This window comes from Enoplosus armatus, chromosome 16, assembly GCF_043641665.1.
Source record: "Enoplosus armatus isolate fEnoArm2 chromosome 16, fEnoArm2.hap1, whole genome shotgun sequence".
Lineage (NCBI taxonomy): Eukaryota > Metazoa > Chordata > Actinopteri > Centrarchiformes > Enoplosidae > Enoplosus > Enoplosus armatus.
Window position 1 is genome coordinate 19888774 of NC_092195.1, and position 14943 is coordinate 19903716.

General features: G+C 42.2%; 1 protein-coding gene across 1 annotated transcript in view; it reads left to right on the top strand.

The window, feature by feature from the left end:
- grin2da (glutamate receptor, ionotropic, N-methyl D-aspartate 2D, a) overlaps nt 1-14943 on the top strand; it is a 106181-nt gene that overhangs the window by 71690 nt on the left and 19548 nt on the right. The window contains exons 10-13 of the mRNA XM_070922192.1: nt 7608-7733; nt 9456-9568; nt 11395-11511; nt 12047-12207. Coding sequence (XP_070778293.1) covers nt 7608-7733; nt 9456-9568; nt 11395-11511; nt 12047-12207 — 517 coding nt within the window. The remainder of the gene's footprint in view (nt 1-7607; nt 7734-9455; nt 9569-11394; nt 11512-12046; nt 12208-14943) is intronic.

The window sequence follows — 14943 nt, forward strand, 5'->3', positions numbered from 1 at the left end:
TGTCATTCTGTTGTATCATTAGACTTTTTAGTGTAGTCAGCAAAGACGAAGGCATTTTAGATGAGTTTTTTCTGCTCATAACTCAACATAACGTGGTTTTGCAGGTGCATGCAGGTTGCTAGATAATAAGAATAAGACAACATTAAAATGGTCATTAGTTTATTTGTCCAGTCATCCTTTAATACACGTTATCATTAGTTTTCACTGGTTTGCTTGTTGTTTTTCTCTTGTATTCACTGTGAGAAACAAAGTCGCCCATTCATATTTTTTGTTGACAAAATAAAAACTGCAAGAAAAGGAAGAACGTTTTTTAAGCGATGTGTTTCTGTGCATCGTTTTTTTTCTTATTCAAGGCCGAGCAGCTCGTTAAGAGAATTGTAGAGAATAGTGAAACCTTTATTTTTTTTGTAGATAGATGGAGTAGAACAACTCCAGGTCCCTCCTGTGTGTTGAAGGTCACCTGTATAAAGTGGCACCCCCCCCTCCCCCACACACCTTTTACTCTAGTGGTGGGCAGCATCGGCATGTTTTTCTAGGTTTCTTTCACAACGAGTGGCACCCTGATGCATCTGCAGTGTTTGAGTTCGCACATGAACAAAACACATCCATCGTAATTATAAGATTGGTTGCGTATCTTACTGCACTTATGTTAAATGTATGTTCACATGCCAATGCAAATACAGTAAATTAAAATCACCATGAATAAAGTTAAAAACCTAATGGTCCATGCAGAGTGGAGAATAGTGGCTCTGCACCAAGCGTTCATTCAGATTCTCAGTCACATACTCTCCTGTCAAGCTCTTGCAAGCGGTCAGTTTTGGGAGCATAGAAACATTTTCTGCTGTTTAAATATTTGAGACTTGTCTTTTTGGGCTCCCTGTCATCTAACTCGACATCTTTTTGCCACTGAACAGTTGTTTGATGACTCTGTCTGGTCTTGTTCTGCAGTCAAGACACTCTTTTTCATGTCAGATATGACAGTTGCAGGTTATTCCTGCAGTAGCAGAGCCACACTTACAGAAATGTAAGTGCCCCACTTCCTCATCACATCAGCTGCTTCTAGTCTGTCAGTCCTGCTTCATTTAGCACAATTTAAACAAGCTGAGTTCTTTCTTCACTTATTCTTGGAGTAATTAAACAATTTCTAATTTTATAGGCCACTCAGAAGTTTGACAGAAAGATGTTTGGTCTTTGAGAGAATAGTTATACTTTATACATTATACATCTCCATTTTTCTTTTAAATTAGCTGTAATAATTGTAGCTCAGTCAATCCTCTAATACCTTGATGCACTCAGTGAATGAGGAAAAGCAGACGGGCAGAGAGGCCTTGTTACAAACACAGAGACCCAGACAGACCACGCAGCCGGAGAGCCAGCACACAAAGACTAAGCCTGGATGATAACAAACACTTAAACTGTCAAGGGACACAGTGAAGAGGGACGTGAAAATTGAGTGAAGAGAAGTAAAGGGAGAAAGAGTGTGTGTGTGTGTGTGTTGGGGAGGATAGCTGCAGCAGCAGAACTGTCACTCATATTGGCAATTCAGAGATAAAAGCCTCCATAAACAAAAGAGTGCAGCAAAACTCTCAAACCAAACCACCAACTTGTGCTTCAACCAGAGCGTCTCAAGAGTCTCTGTGAGCCCTGTGAATTCAGCTGTGGCCAGTTTATGAATATATCTATTCAGCCTTTTACAAGTGACCAGTCAATAAGTATAAGTATATATAGTATATATATATATATATATGTGTTAGGTGCAGCACTGGTCCTGGTAGGAAAGTCACAGGTGTTGCTGGTAACGTTAACGATGGCTTTGTTCTATTCAAGTGTCTCAGTCAGACACGAGCGTGTGACAGTGAGCCATCATCAGTTTTATTATTCACATAAATCAAAATGTCTTCTGGGCAAAAGGCCCAGAGTCAGAATACAGCTCGTGGTCCTAAACCCCAACTGCTCATCAGCGCTCAGACGGCGCCTTTTGTCCTGCTGCTTTTTGAAAATAAACATTTTGATGGCAGAATAATGGCTGTCATTGACGATGTGGGAAAAAAATCCAACATGGATTTCCTTCTGATCTGAACTATAATTTGAGTTCCATTTGCATTTTTTTATGTAGTCGGTGCCTGTCGAATATTGAGAGCACTGCATACGACAACAACTTTTACGATTGTTTTCTAAGCCAGGCTACATTCCTAACACTTAATAACTCCTGTCCTTTATTGTATGTTGTGTTGTTATGATTGCCTCTCGTCGTCACCCCGAGGCGCGTTGGCTCTTGTGTTGATGTGACGGTGAAAACAAATTTGCTCTTAATAAACTCACCTTGTAATTCAAGGATCAAACAAACAGAGAGATTATTCTGCAGGACCTCTAATCTCACAGGAACTGATGTGATGCAACGTGAATCTCAACAGACAGCAGCAGAGGCAGCAGACAGCCGGCCTCGGCTCTGTGGTGCCGACACACCACAGGGCTGTTCAGATGTCAGGTCATCGATATAAAACACGTGGGAACAGTTGAGCAGAGTGATGCACAGTTACTGTACTACTAGAGAATCTTTACAGAGTCACCCTCCGACTAGGACGGACAAGTCAGGGACAAAATGTTTGTAACCGACGTAACGTTGTCTTTTGATGTACTTTTGCTATTTCGATTGTCGTCAGAGGATATAAACATCTTCAGATATTTCAATCCATCATCCGTCAGCTGCTGTGATCACACTCTGAGCGTTTGGGATTAAAGAAGGTATTAATGAGTGAATATGAACAGTTTCCCTCTGATTGCTGTGTATTTTATTAAGTGCTTTGTTATTAGCGTTCTGGAAACAGGAGCAACTCTGCTGGAAAGACAGTGGCTTTGCTTACGTGCATACTAATAATTCACTCATAATGCAATTAAGGCAATATTACAATTAAAGTGGAGCCCAAATAAACACCACACGCTCACATATTCTGACAGTCACAGCAGGAGTTAATATAGTCTCTAATTATAGTCACATTGTTGAAGGGCATGTTTATCCATGTAAACTGCTTAATCTAACTATGACTATCAGGTTTCACCACATTTTGCGCTCCACGTGGCAGTCTGCCTTACAACACATGCCAAAGATCCTCCATGATAAGATGCTTCACTCTCTCTTCCATTGTTTTGTTTTTTTGTCATTTAAAAATACTTTCTAGGGTACAAAACAAACGTTCCTTTGCTTCAAACAGCAGTGGCAGCATTTACCAAGTGAAGAGGCTCACTCCCGCCTTGCTACGCGCTGTACTGTGTTACTGAGCTACTGAGAACTGTACTTTTATGGCAGTACTAGATTCAGTTTTCCAGGTGTGCATTAGATTACATAATATATGCACATGATATTAGCATAATAAGCACTCCAAGCGCGTGCTATGGCCGAAAGAGGAGGGGAAATGTTCTGGTTGTCACATGTTCCATATGGAAACGGAATATTAATGGCATCCATGTAAATGTCTTAATTGGAGAATACCTCACTCTAATTACCATAATGACATTATTACATTAATGTCAATGGCATGTTGTACCGCTGCTCTGGTTCTCACTGTAGAGACCAACTAAACCCGCACTCAGGTTCACAGTGTGCTTATCCCTCTCTTTTCTGGGTTCAGGTCATCAGATTGAGTCCCTGGACCTGCTGGGAACATGTTGGCAAGCAAAGTGATTAACTAATGTTGTCACTTTACTTAGCAACTGCTGCTTAAATGCCCTTGAGGAAGGGCACCTAAACCTCATTAACCCCAACCTTAACCCCATCTGCTCCAGTGGATCTGCTCACTGGCACCAGTACCAGACTGTGGCAGCTCCCAGGTGTGCATTTTAAAGAGGGCATCGTTGACAAAGAGCATATGTCTTCTCTTGACTTTCCCTGATTAAATATGGGTATAAAAATAGATCTGATGTCCAAAATGGATATATAGAGCTGCTGGAAACCAAAACACAGAGACTCACTGAGAGAGTACATTAATGTGAAATAAAGCAATACAGCTCCTCAGATCTTAACTCAAGGCTGACAGCACTTTGAAAACAACACGCAGCTGCTTCACACTCCTCACCCGCCAGAGTAAAAGAAAATAAATCAAAAGCAACCTTCAGTGTTTGCAGGGCACCATGTAATTATTTACACACTTGGAACCACAATCAAAATGAGCAAACTAATATACATGAAAATAAATACAGTGCTGTGTCCGGAGCTCGGGGGCGCCGTTAGAAAACGTAATCCTCCAATGAAAGTGATTTTCAAAGAAAATAATATATGACCTCAGAAAAAAGGGATATTTGCTGTTTGTAAAGCTGATAATTGTATTGGTGGCGTTTTCCCTGCTAAGTTCCTCTCTGGCTGATGTTCTGCTGTAAACTCAGCTGCTGTAATCTGCAGTTAGGAAAAGACACGAGACCAAAATCACCTCCTTTAAACGCTATGAGACAAAGGATCTTGGCATAACACTCCAAAGTCAATGTTTTGCACAAACACACTTATTTCACAAGAAAAAGGCCGTCACACCAGAACAATAGGTTTATTAAAACTTCTGAAGTCTAGACTCCGTAACGTCTAATAGAAATAACACGTTGAACCTCTCAGTCTTCTGCCACACTCGTGCAGTTGTGTTTCATCTGGCAAACGAATCCTCTGCTGTACATCATAGTAAGTTATCATTTCATTAAGTATCTGTGCAATCGAATACTCTACTCCTTCCTCAGTGAAGACGGACAGTGTTTATGCTTTGCTCACACTGTTATTGGCCTGAAGTGTTTCTAAAATACTCTCTTGTTTATAAATGTGGTTTTTAAACAAACGTGGAAAAGACGGCATTGAGTTAAATCTTGAGTCGGGCGTGGCGGCATTTCACTGGATCGCTAAAAGGTTTCTATTCATCATTTCTGTGTGTTTGATTTGTTTATGTTTCCACCAAAAATCAAAACAATTGATCCTAAAAAGAAATAAAATGAAATGACGTGTGAACGCCTGCGATGTCGCCCACTGCGACAAACCTAGATGGAAATAAAACTTGCAGCCTCTCAGGTTGACAGCCCGGCCTTAAAAGCACATTAACCCTGTCTGGCACTAAGTTTAATGGATAAATCCCAAGCCTCTCCACCTGCGCCCCCACTGTACACCTCTCTGCAGGGGAGCCTCGGCTAAAAGCCTCATATGTAAACAGCACTTGTTGCTCTTTGGTATGTCGGCTCACAGTTCGATTTAGCGTCTCCTGGATGTAACGCTGAGAGACAGACAGAGGTGTTGATGAGTCGACGCAGCGGCTCAGCTTGTCTCTCCGGTGCTGTTTGATTAGCGCTACAGCTGCCACCGCTGCTGTTGTCAGTGTCGGCGGAGAATCCCTCTCTAATTTGGCAAATCTCAGAAGTATCTGCTTGTTTCCTCAGCCGACTGTTAGGCTAGCACCCCTTTCTTTAGAAGGACGAGATGAGGACAGACAGTCTCCTTCCTGTCTCCACGTCTTTACCTCCGCTGTTGAGCAGAAATGACGCTCATTACTGAAAGCAAAGTGAAAATGTATTCAAGTTTTTGCAGTACAAAGTTTATATAATTGACCATGTCTTGTGTATACTTATATTAGCGTTTCAATATTCATGAAATGAGACTATTTGCCTACCTGGTCTCCTGTTTTTCACATTTACGACCTGCCTCCATAGTGCTGCAGTTGTCTACTTAAAGACTCAAACAGCTCTCAAAATATTCATCACTTAAAATTTGGCTTATGTGAGCTGCAAAAAGTATATTTCCATATTTCTGAATACCAAATGCATGAGTGTATTTCTGACCCCTGCTGGTTTGAGACACGTCTTACCTCCGACTAAAGAAAACGTTGGTGTCGTTCGGCAGCTTTTATTTACTGATGAATCTAATCTGACGTGAACGCAGTGTGACCGAGTTGAGAGTGTCTGTTCTCACAGTCTGACTTCGGCTCTCTCTGCCTGACGGTGTGTTCCTCTCACTGTCTCGTTGCCTTTGTTTACTCCCACATTAATGCATGAAATTGAACTTTTTTGGCTCATCTGCCAAAGGTCTTAAAAAATACACTGAAAACAATTTCTGCCGACCAAAGGGAATCGTAGTTCACGACAGCCAACGATTAATGATTTAGTGTGTGAAATCAGTCATGTGAAGTACACCAGGCCATAAAACATAACAAGGTGGATGTGAGGAGATCGGAGTGAGGCACTTCCCACACCCGTAACCCTTTTTAGTGTCGGTGTTGAGTGTCCCCCTCATGCCCCACCTACTTCCTGGTGGGTGATTGGACCCGGTTCGGTGCTCCAATATGGTTCTCAAATGCAAATGTGTGAAACTGGGATTGAGGTACTGGTTAGCTACCTGGGGTCTGGGCCAGGTCACTGATAGCACACACACAAGTCCTTTGTTAAGGCACACGAGGAGCAGGGCTGCTGCTCGGACTGTTTTTGTGGTTTTCGTTATGTGAGGTTTTATTTCCACTTTTGGTTTCTTTTAAGAAGTCAGTAGCTCCTCTTTTGGTTATATTTATTCATTTGAACACACCCCAGGCCCTTTTCCCTTCGTAGTTTGCCTCATGTTTTCTTTGTTGTCAAGTCTAAGTTCCTTGTGAATAAATAACTTTATTTTGCCGAACACATCTGGGTTTATGTTACTTCCCTTTCCCCTAGCGAGCTGGGTCGTAACATGAATGGGGGCTCGTCCGGGAGGCCTACACGAACGCGTAATTCTCCCGTCAAGATTAGAGCAGGTTGGGTTATTTCACATGAGAGGTTTCCTCATGTGATGTTGTGTCTCAGAACACTTTGTGTTTGAGGTGGGTGTCTCTCCGTCGGAAATGACAGTTTGATGACAGCTGTGGGGTTGTTTGCTGATGTTGCCGAGCCACTGTCAATCAAATCTGATCAAACCACGCCCACACAGTCCTGATGAAGACCTCTTAATTATTAATAAATAAGGATGTTTTTATCCAAGCTTTGACTTTGATTGTTGCAGTTTCCTGTTAAGTTTTCACCCACTTCAGCAATGACTTTTCTTCCGTCTCTTTTTTAGTGGCTTCACACTTACAATGGAAAAAAAACGTTTGGACAGTAAAGGTGCTTTCAGGCGACACCAATGTTCTGTAGCTGGACGCAAATATGTGAGCGTGCTCTCGAGGATGGCTGCCACCCTCTCTCTCCTTGCCATATTCACATTAATTTGCAGGAGAACCTCCTTTATTATTGTGTACGTGGTGTGTTCCCAGTGGTGTGTTGCCACTGGTAAATAACACACAGTTCTTCCACTGTAACGTGAACACGCTTTAACACAGTAACGACCAGTCAATCGGTGGGCTGTTTGCTTTCCTGTGCTTTGTGCTTTAATCGTTAAACCTATATTTAACCATATTTTAACCAAAACATTAAAGTGTTGTCATCCCAACAAGTTACAAGTTGTTTTTTTTTTACTTTTGATTTCAGGACACAGTTTCTTTGACAGTTTTTCATTTGATAAAGTGACACTTTACAGATGACAGGCAGACTTCTGAAACTTTATCTGATCTTGTATGTGTGTGTGTGTGTGTGTGTGTGTGTGTGTGTGTGTGTGTGTGTGTGTGTGTGTGTGTGCCTTGCAGAGCCCTACAGCCCGGCGGTGTGGGTGATGATGTTTGTGATGTGCCTGTCGGTGGTGGCTGTCACCGTCTTCATCTTTGAGTTCTTCAGCCCCGTGGGATACAACCGCAGCCTGCAGAGCGCCAAGAGTAAGAGACGGAGTCACTCCGGCGTCGGCACGCCAATCAACCCACTGCCACTGCTCATTTCACAACATTATTACCAACTTGTCACTTTGTCAGTTATGTAAGCAGTGGGGGTGGGGGGGCTGATTTGAGGAGGGTGTTAGCTCAAATTATGCAAAGCGTCCCACTTTCTTTTTTTTTGACTGCACATGAGTCGAAACAATCACTCACACCCACGAGCCGGCTTATTTATTTTCAGTGAAACAAACACTGGAGGTTGATTTTGACATTTTTACAGTACTTCAGTTCATCATTTATTCCAGCTGTTTACTGGCTGCTTCTCTCTTCTGCTACGTTCATTTTAAGTAATCATTCGGAAATGTTATTCATTGCTTTCTAATAAATTGACTAATTAAGTTGAATTGGAGTGACAGATAGCTGATGCTTCTTCTGCTTCTGTCTCTGTTCTGGTTTTAATCTTCCTCCTCCTTTCCTTATTACCTTTTCCTCTTAGTCTATAAAACTTCTAAAAACAGTTTACGGTGGTCAGAAAAAGGCTACTTACCGGCTTTTAGTGACTGGAGGAGCTCATACATGTTGGATGCACCAGCACAGATCTTAACGCTGCGATTGTGTTGGAAAAAAGACGTTTATTGATTTATTATGTTATGGGTCAAATTAACCTGCGCTGTTTAAATACACTCAAAAACAGGCAAAGATTAACATATAGACAAACATTTCCTTTCTCACAAACAATTCAGATGAGCAGCAGTTATTCACACGATGAAACTAAAACTATCTGAATGTCCAGATACCACCAGAATTACAGCAAGTGGGAAATGAGTTCAGCCTTCCTTTCATCTCTCTTTTAGCTCTCAAAGTTTTAATGACCTATAAAGCTAAATTTTATTCTGCTATTGGCTTTAATATATTCTTCCCTCCCTTCTTTTCCCTCTATCCTTCCCATTGACACATTACGTTTAACTGCCCCGTCACTGCAGAAAGGGCGACCCCCCCCATCATCCTGTCTGTACCTTCAGAGTGTGATGACTCTCTTTCCTGTAAGAAATGTGCCACCACCTTTCATCTTGAACAACCAACTAGATTCCTCTATCTGTTCCCTCCCCGTCTGAGGCTTCACAGTTTGATGACTCTATATTCAACAAAAGGGTCTACTGACAGGTTTAAATATTTAATAACTCCATATAGGTCTTTCCTTCTTTAACTCCCCTGTTTGAACTTTCAACACCCGACAGTTCTCAGGCTTTTGCAGACGGCCTACTTTGTTTTTCATGGCCTCAGTAGTTCCACTTAAGGGAAACCTTAATGTAATTGTTTCAGACCAAGTGAGCTTCCAAGTGTGTGGTAACAGTTTGGAGGTCCCATCTGTCTCAACATGGCAATGCCCCTGTGCACAAAACCAGCTCCATAAAGAAACGGTTTTCCCAGTTTGGTGAGGGAGGAGGTGACTGGCCTCATCCAACACCTTTAGGATGAGCTGGAGCTTCGACTGCGAGCCAGACTTTATCACCAGAGGAGTGGAGGCTGTTCAGCCGCAGATTAATGCCCTTATTGTTATAACTCACATACGTACATGTATATGTCTCATAATTTAACTTTAAATGTAACCTCATTTTCTAACTCTAGTCTTACTTTGCCTAATATCACTGTGTGTTCTTAATCTCCTAAAAACCTGTACTACACTGTGCTAAACGATATCTTTAACACTCTCTCTCTCTCGCTCAGAGTCAGGTGGATCTAAGTTCACCATTGGGAAGTCCGTCTGGCTGTTGTGGGCGCTGGTCTTCAACAACTCTGTGCCTGTAGAGAATCCCAGAGGAACCACCAGCAAGATCATGGTGATCACTCCGCCTGACGCACTGACTGACTGACTGACTGAGTCGTTTATTGACTGGCTGGTTGCTTGATTGTTTCATTCATTTGGTAGCAGGACGATCACTCACTGATCTAGAGGGCAGTAATTTGATGATTTGCAGGTGAAGCTTTAGATGTCTCCGTTACATATAACCTTTGTTTCAATGCTAAAAATATATATTTGTATTTTTATATTTATTATCTGGTAAAGACCTTCCTTATTAACTTCCATTAAAACATAACCTAGATGTTAGTTGGTAGTTTTTAGTTTAGGAAATTAAGTATTTAACTATTTGAAGGGTGTATTGATTGAAGTTTATTGAAAGGGGAAAATATAATACAATGCCGCTCCATCTACAACTTTATCTTGACTTTATCTTTTCTGGTGTCACGTTGGCACATTCCTGATTTGCATTATTAAGAAAAAACTGAAACTTGTGAGCTTTGTGAGCCGGTGCAATCAGTTCGAGAGTGCTCATTCACTCGTCTCACCACGGAGGTCTTTTTAATACCTGCTGTTACTCTCTTCCTTCACGACATAAAAAGAAAAATCAGTGGAAGATTTCCCCCCTCCACTGCAGAGTAAAGAGCCACAGGAGGTTAAACAACTAGAGGTATCTCTTTTCTTCTGTCTGTCCGCCCGAGTGCTTTTCAAAATAACCCCCCATCATCTCAAGAGCTCATTAGCTGCTCAAAAAGAGGTCAGAGGGAAGAGTTTTAGTTTAGCTTCAGCTTTTTCTCTACAAATGTTGTAATTTTTAGTTAAACTCTAGGTTTGCTTTATGTCACCTTGCAGGCAGATTAATGGTCCTGTAGCCCATCAAACCTTAGAAGGCTTATTCTCTTATTGACGTCCATTTATTTGTTCATTTTTCATACCTGCTTAAGTCTGTTCAGGGTCGTCACTGTCTATCCCAGCATGCACTGGATGGATAATTGACAGCCATGTATTATTGATATTATACATTAAGTTTTAATAGGTTTTACATCGGCCCAAGGGTCATGAAACTCACCAGGGAGCTGTTGTAAGCGAGGAGTCCGTCCTTCAACCCTCCTGTTAGGACGAATCCTTCTGCTGAAGCGTCATTGAGCGAAACACTTCATCCTCATTCACTAAGATGACTCCTTTTTAAATTATGCCTCTGCTGCCAGAGCTGTTAGTGTACATTTTTCATGTTATTCACTAAGAAAATTATGCGAATGAACTTTTGGCACAAACACTGAGTACTGTGGAAGCAAATAGCCCCGTTCATCACCGACTGCAAGCGCAGTTTTAGTGTTAGAACTAATCCACATCTCTCACTGGCTTCCTGGCTGAATGTCAACAGTGCAGCATCTCGCAGCAATAAAAGAAGCACTTCTGAATGTATGCATTGTATTGGAGTAGATGTAAATACTCATACAGTACAATTACTTCAAATATTTACTTAAATACAGTGCTTGAGTAAATGTACTTTGTTTTCCATTATTCATATATATGACTGAGACAGACGCAATAAGGTATGACGGTGTGAAGATGGAAGAAAAAGAGGTTTTGCCCACAGTGACTCTACATGGTGTCACTTTATCATTATTATACATTTAAATTCAAGTAAGGAAAGGACAAATGCCGAAGATGCAGTGAGATTTTTTTGGAGGCTGAAGTGTCACGCTGACAAATACGACTCTATCCTCCAGGCAAGACACAGCGCCTGCTGCGGGTTTAGCAATGAAATGCCAAGAAGTGAAAACAGTGTCACTGGAATCTTAAAATACCACACCTGTCAGAGTCAGCCCTCACTGATCTTACTCCACCGCACTCCTCCTTCAGGTGCTGGTGTGGGCCTTCTTCGCTGTCATCTTCCTGGCCTCCTACACTGCCAACCTGGCTGCCTTCATGATCCAGGAGGAGTACATCGACACGGTGTCAGGGCTGTCAGATAAGAAGGTACGGTCTGGGAGGGATGGGTGAACGAATGGATGGATGGATGGAGTGACTGATGGAGGTATGCATGCAACAGGTGGATGGCCAGATTGACTGTTGAAGATGAATAAATGAGCAAGAAATTTAGCGTAGCAAGAATTCAGAATGCATCATGTAAAATGCAGAAAAAAAACGAGATCATCCTATAAAGATTGTTCTTTCTTGTCTTTCTCCAAAACAGGTCGGCAACTTCAGAACAGATACTGTATATAGTCCTTCAAAGTGTTCCCACTCTCTGTTGCCCACTCCTCTTTTATTTCTCAGTGCAGCTTCAGCAGAACCCACAAAACTGTATCTTGCTGCTCTGACACTTTAAACCCTCGTCTGTTTTATCCGTCTCCCCCACAGCTCTGCAGAAAACTGAAGGAAGAGAGGCCGTTGACTTTGTGAAGTCTTTGAATCTTTGTAGCTGCGGCAGGGATCAGCTCCTGTCCCCCTCTTTAACTTCCTGCTTTCCTTCTATCGCTTTAATCTCCGCCCACCTCTTGTTCTCGTACAGTTCCAGCACCCGACGGAGCAGTACCCGCCGCTGCGCTTCGGCACGGTGCCAAACGGCAGCACGGAGGAGAACATCCGCTCCAACTATCCCAACATGCACCAGTACATGATCCGCAACAACCAGAAGGGTGTGGAGGAGGCCATTGAAAACCTCAAGACTGGGTAAGGAAAGGACAAGAGAGGGGAAAGTAGTTTGCTTTATCATTTAATGTCTTATACTTCTACTAATATTCTGTTTATTCTTACATCTTATATTTCTTTTAATCTGACGTTTTATTAGGTGTAGGGCATCATCACACCCATGGTCCACTCAAGTCTTTTCACTTAATCCGCCTGATTAGACCTCTCGTGGGAACGTCCACGTGTTGCCTCAGAGAGAATGAGCCCATCAAATCAATATAAAGTCATTCTGAGCGATCGCCTCATCCCAGCATGAAACATTTCTATCCTGACAGGAGTGATCTCTTTTAGGATGAGTCTCCATGTCAAGGAGCGCTGAAGCTGTTCTGGACTTCGTGTCGTCTGTAGTCATCTGAGATTTGTGTGTTTTTAACAGCCGCCTGTGGAGATTACAGCTCACTTAGACTCACAAAAGACCAGAGAAAAGTAGATTTGGAGAGTAAAAACCGGATCGGCGTGTGTGACGCATGTATCTCTTGGGGTTGGATTGATGCATTTGTAGGAAGTTAAACATATCACACATGACAAACGTCGAAAAACACTTTGTGGATTGCCCAAGAAGTCAGACATTGACTGGAGGCTGTATCCACAGAAATCTTGTTACCAAAAATATACTTCTCCTGTCATCCAAACTGCTCCATTCCTCGTGTAATTCACAAGTCAAAGCTGCACATTTCTGACAACAGCTCTCAGATACCACCCTTTCTCTTGGGCTTGTTATATATTTTTTATTTCTAACTTGAGGCAACGTTGTCATCCACGCCTCATTTCAATTACAGGACCCTCTCGTCTCTCTCAACCTGTTAGCGCATTGATCTGCCTCGCCCCTGGAGCCCCAGCTGACTGTGGTAACCTGTGCAGCCCCATTAGGATCATGGCTACTAAACCAGGCGGGAGAAGAGGAGGGAAAAAGAAGTACTTTTAAATAATACATGCTAGCAGCAACCGCAGTGCAGGGGGGGGAAAATCCCGCAATCTCAGCACTGGCTGCCACTCAGGCGCCTCTTGTCTTCAACAAGGGAGGGAGGGGGGGGGGGGGGGGGGTTGTTATCTGCCTGTGGGGCCACAAAGTACACAAAGCACTTGCAATAAAATATACACTTGCTCATCGTGTTTGAAGTGGGAGGGGGAGGGGGAGCGATGTTAGCTGATGCAGACGAGGGTTCAAATGTTTAATGGGACAAGCAAACGTACACTCATACACACACTTTGGCATTCCGACAAGCAGCGGCCGCAGTCTTTAGCAGATTTGACGTAGCGTGTTATTAAAACTCCTATGATGCATTCCTTTTTATCATCCTTACTCATCCTCCTTCTTCCTCTTACATCAGTTTCATCCTCTCTCTGTCCCCCAGTCTCTCTCATTATTCGCCGTTTATCTTTCTATCGACATCGCTCTCTCTGCCTCTCATCCCGACATTATTTACGGAGGAAACATTAGTTTACGCCGTCAAAGGGAAGCGGTGTGAAGATTCCTGTTTGATTTGGCTGTCGAGGCCCCAAACATCGCCTCTTCGTCTCTGTCTCGTCCTTCCTCCTCCTCTCCTGACTCCCTCTTTCTCTAATCCTTTTTCTGTCTCCTCTCTGGCCTTTTCTTCCTCCCTCATTAACTCCTTTAGCTTCTGCTTTGCAACTCCTTCACTCCCTCCAATAATTATCTCTATACCCTCTCACCCCCCCTTGCTTTTCTCTCCTTTTCCTGTCACCCACCTCCTCCTCTCCTGCACCATCGACCCTCCTCTTCACCCCTTTTCGATCGTCCATCCTTCAGCCCCCTCCTCCACAGCTTCCCAAGTGTGAATATAAATGAATGTGAAGTAGAAGAGCAGGCGTAGTAACAAATCCATCCTCAGACATTCACCATCAGTCTGAACTGTTGCATTCAATCTGTTATTTTGGGTTTTTAGTGTTTTTCCTCAACCTGCCTTTTCTGCTTTTACATCAGTGAAGGATTTCAACAGATGCAACTAATTATATTTTTCTATTACAGTTTAATCTGTGTATTATTTTTCAATTAGTTAATTGTTTTGCCTAAAAATACATCAGAAAATAGTGAAAAATGTCCATCGCTAAGTCCCAGAGCCCAAAGTCAAGTTTTTCACTGACCAACAGGTCAAAACCCAAAGATATTCAATTTACAATCATATCCAACATAGAAAAGCTGTAAATCCTCACATTTGAGGGCCATGACTTACACAATAACTTGATTAGTGAAACTGTACTCGAATAACGTTTTGTTGAGAGATAAATCGACTAATTCTTCTGTACTAATGACTTCCTTCTTTTCCCTGAGAGTGTTAGCTACCTGAGCAAACACGCCAAATCCTTCATGTCACATGGCACAGGTGGTACATTTGAGCAGCTGAGTGGGAAATCCTTGAATGTCGGCCTCCTAGTTGTAGTTTTGGTTAGATTGGGTGAATTTGTGTGATGTATGATGAGAGAAGTCAGAGGCTTTCAGCGGATTATATGTTTATAACATGTTTTAGTGTCCACTGAAATGATTCTCTGCTCATTTTTTAAGTTTAAGTTTAAGTTTAACGTGTATATCTTGTCTGATGTAATGCATATATGTGGAACACAATGCATTACAATACAACATAATACTTGATTGTTCTGTATGAGATTTTGTTTACATACATGCCATCCATATTGTGATAGATATTAATATGAAAATATTATTAAATGATATTGTGATTTTGATTTTAACTCTATTGC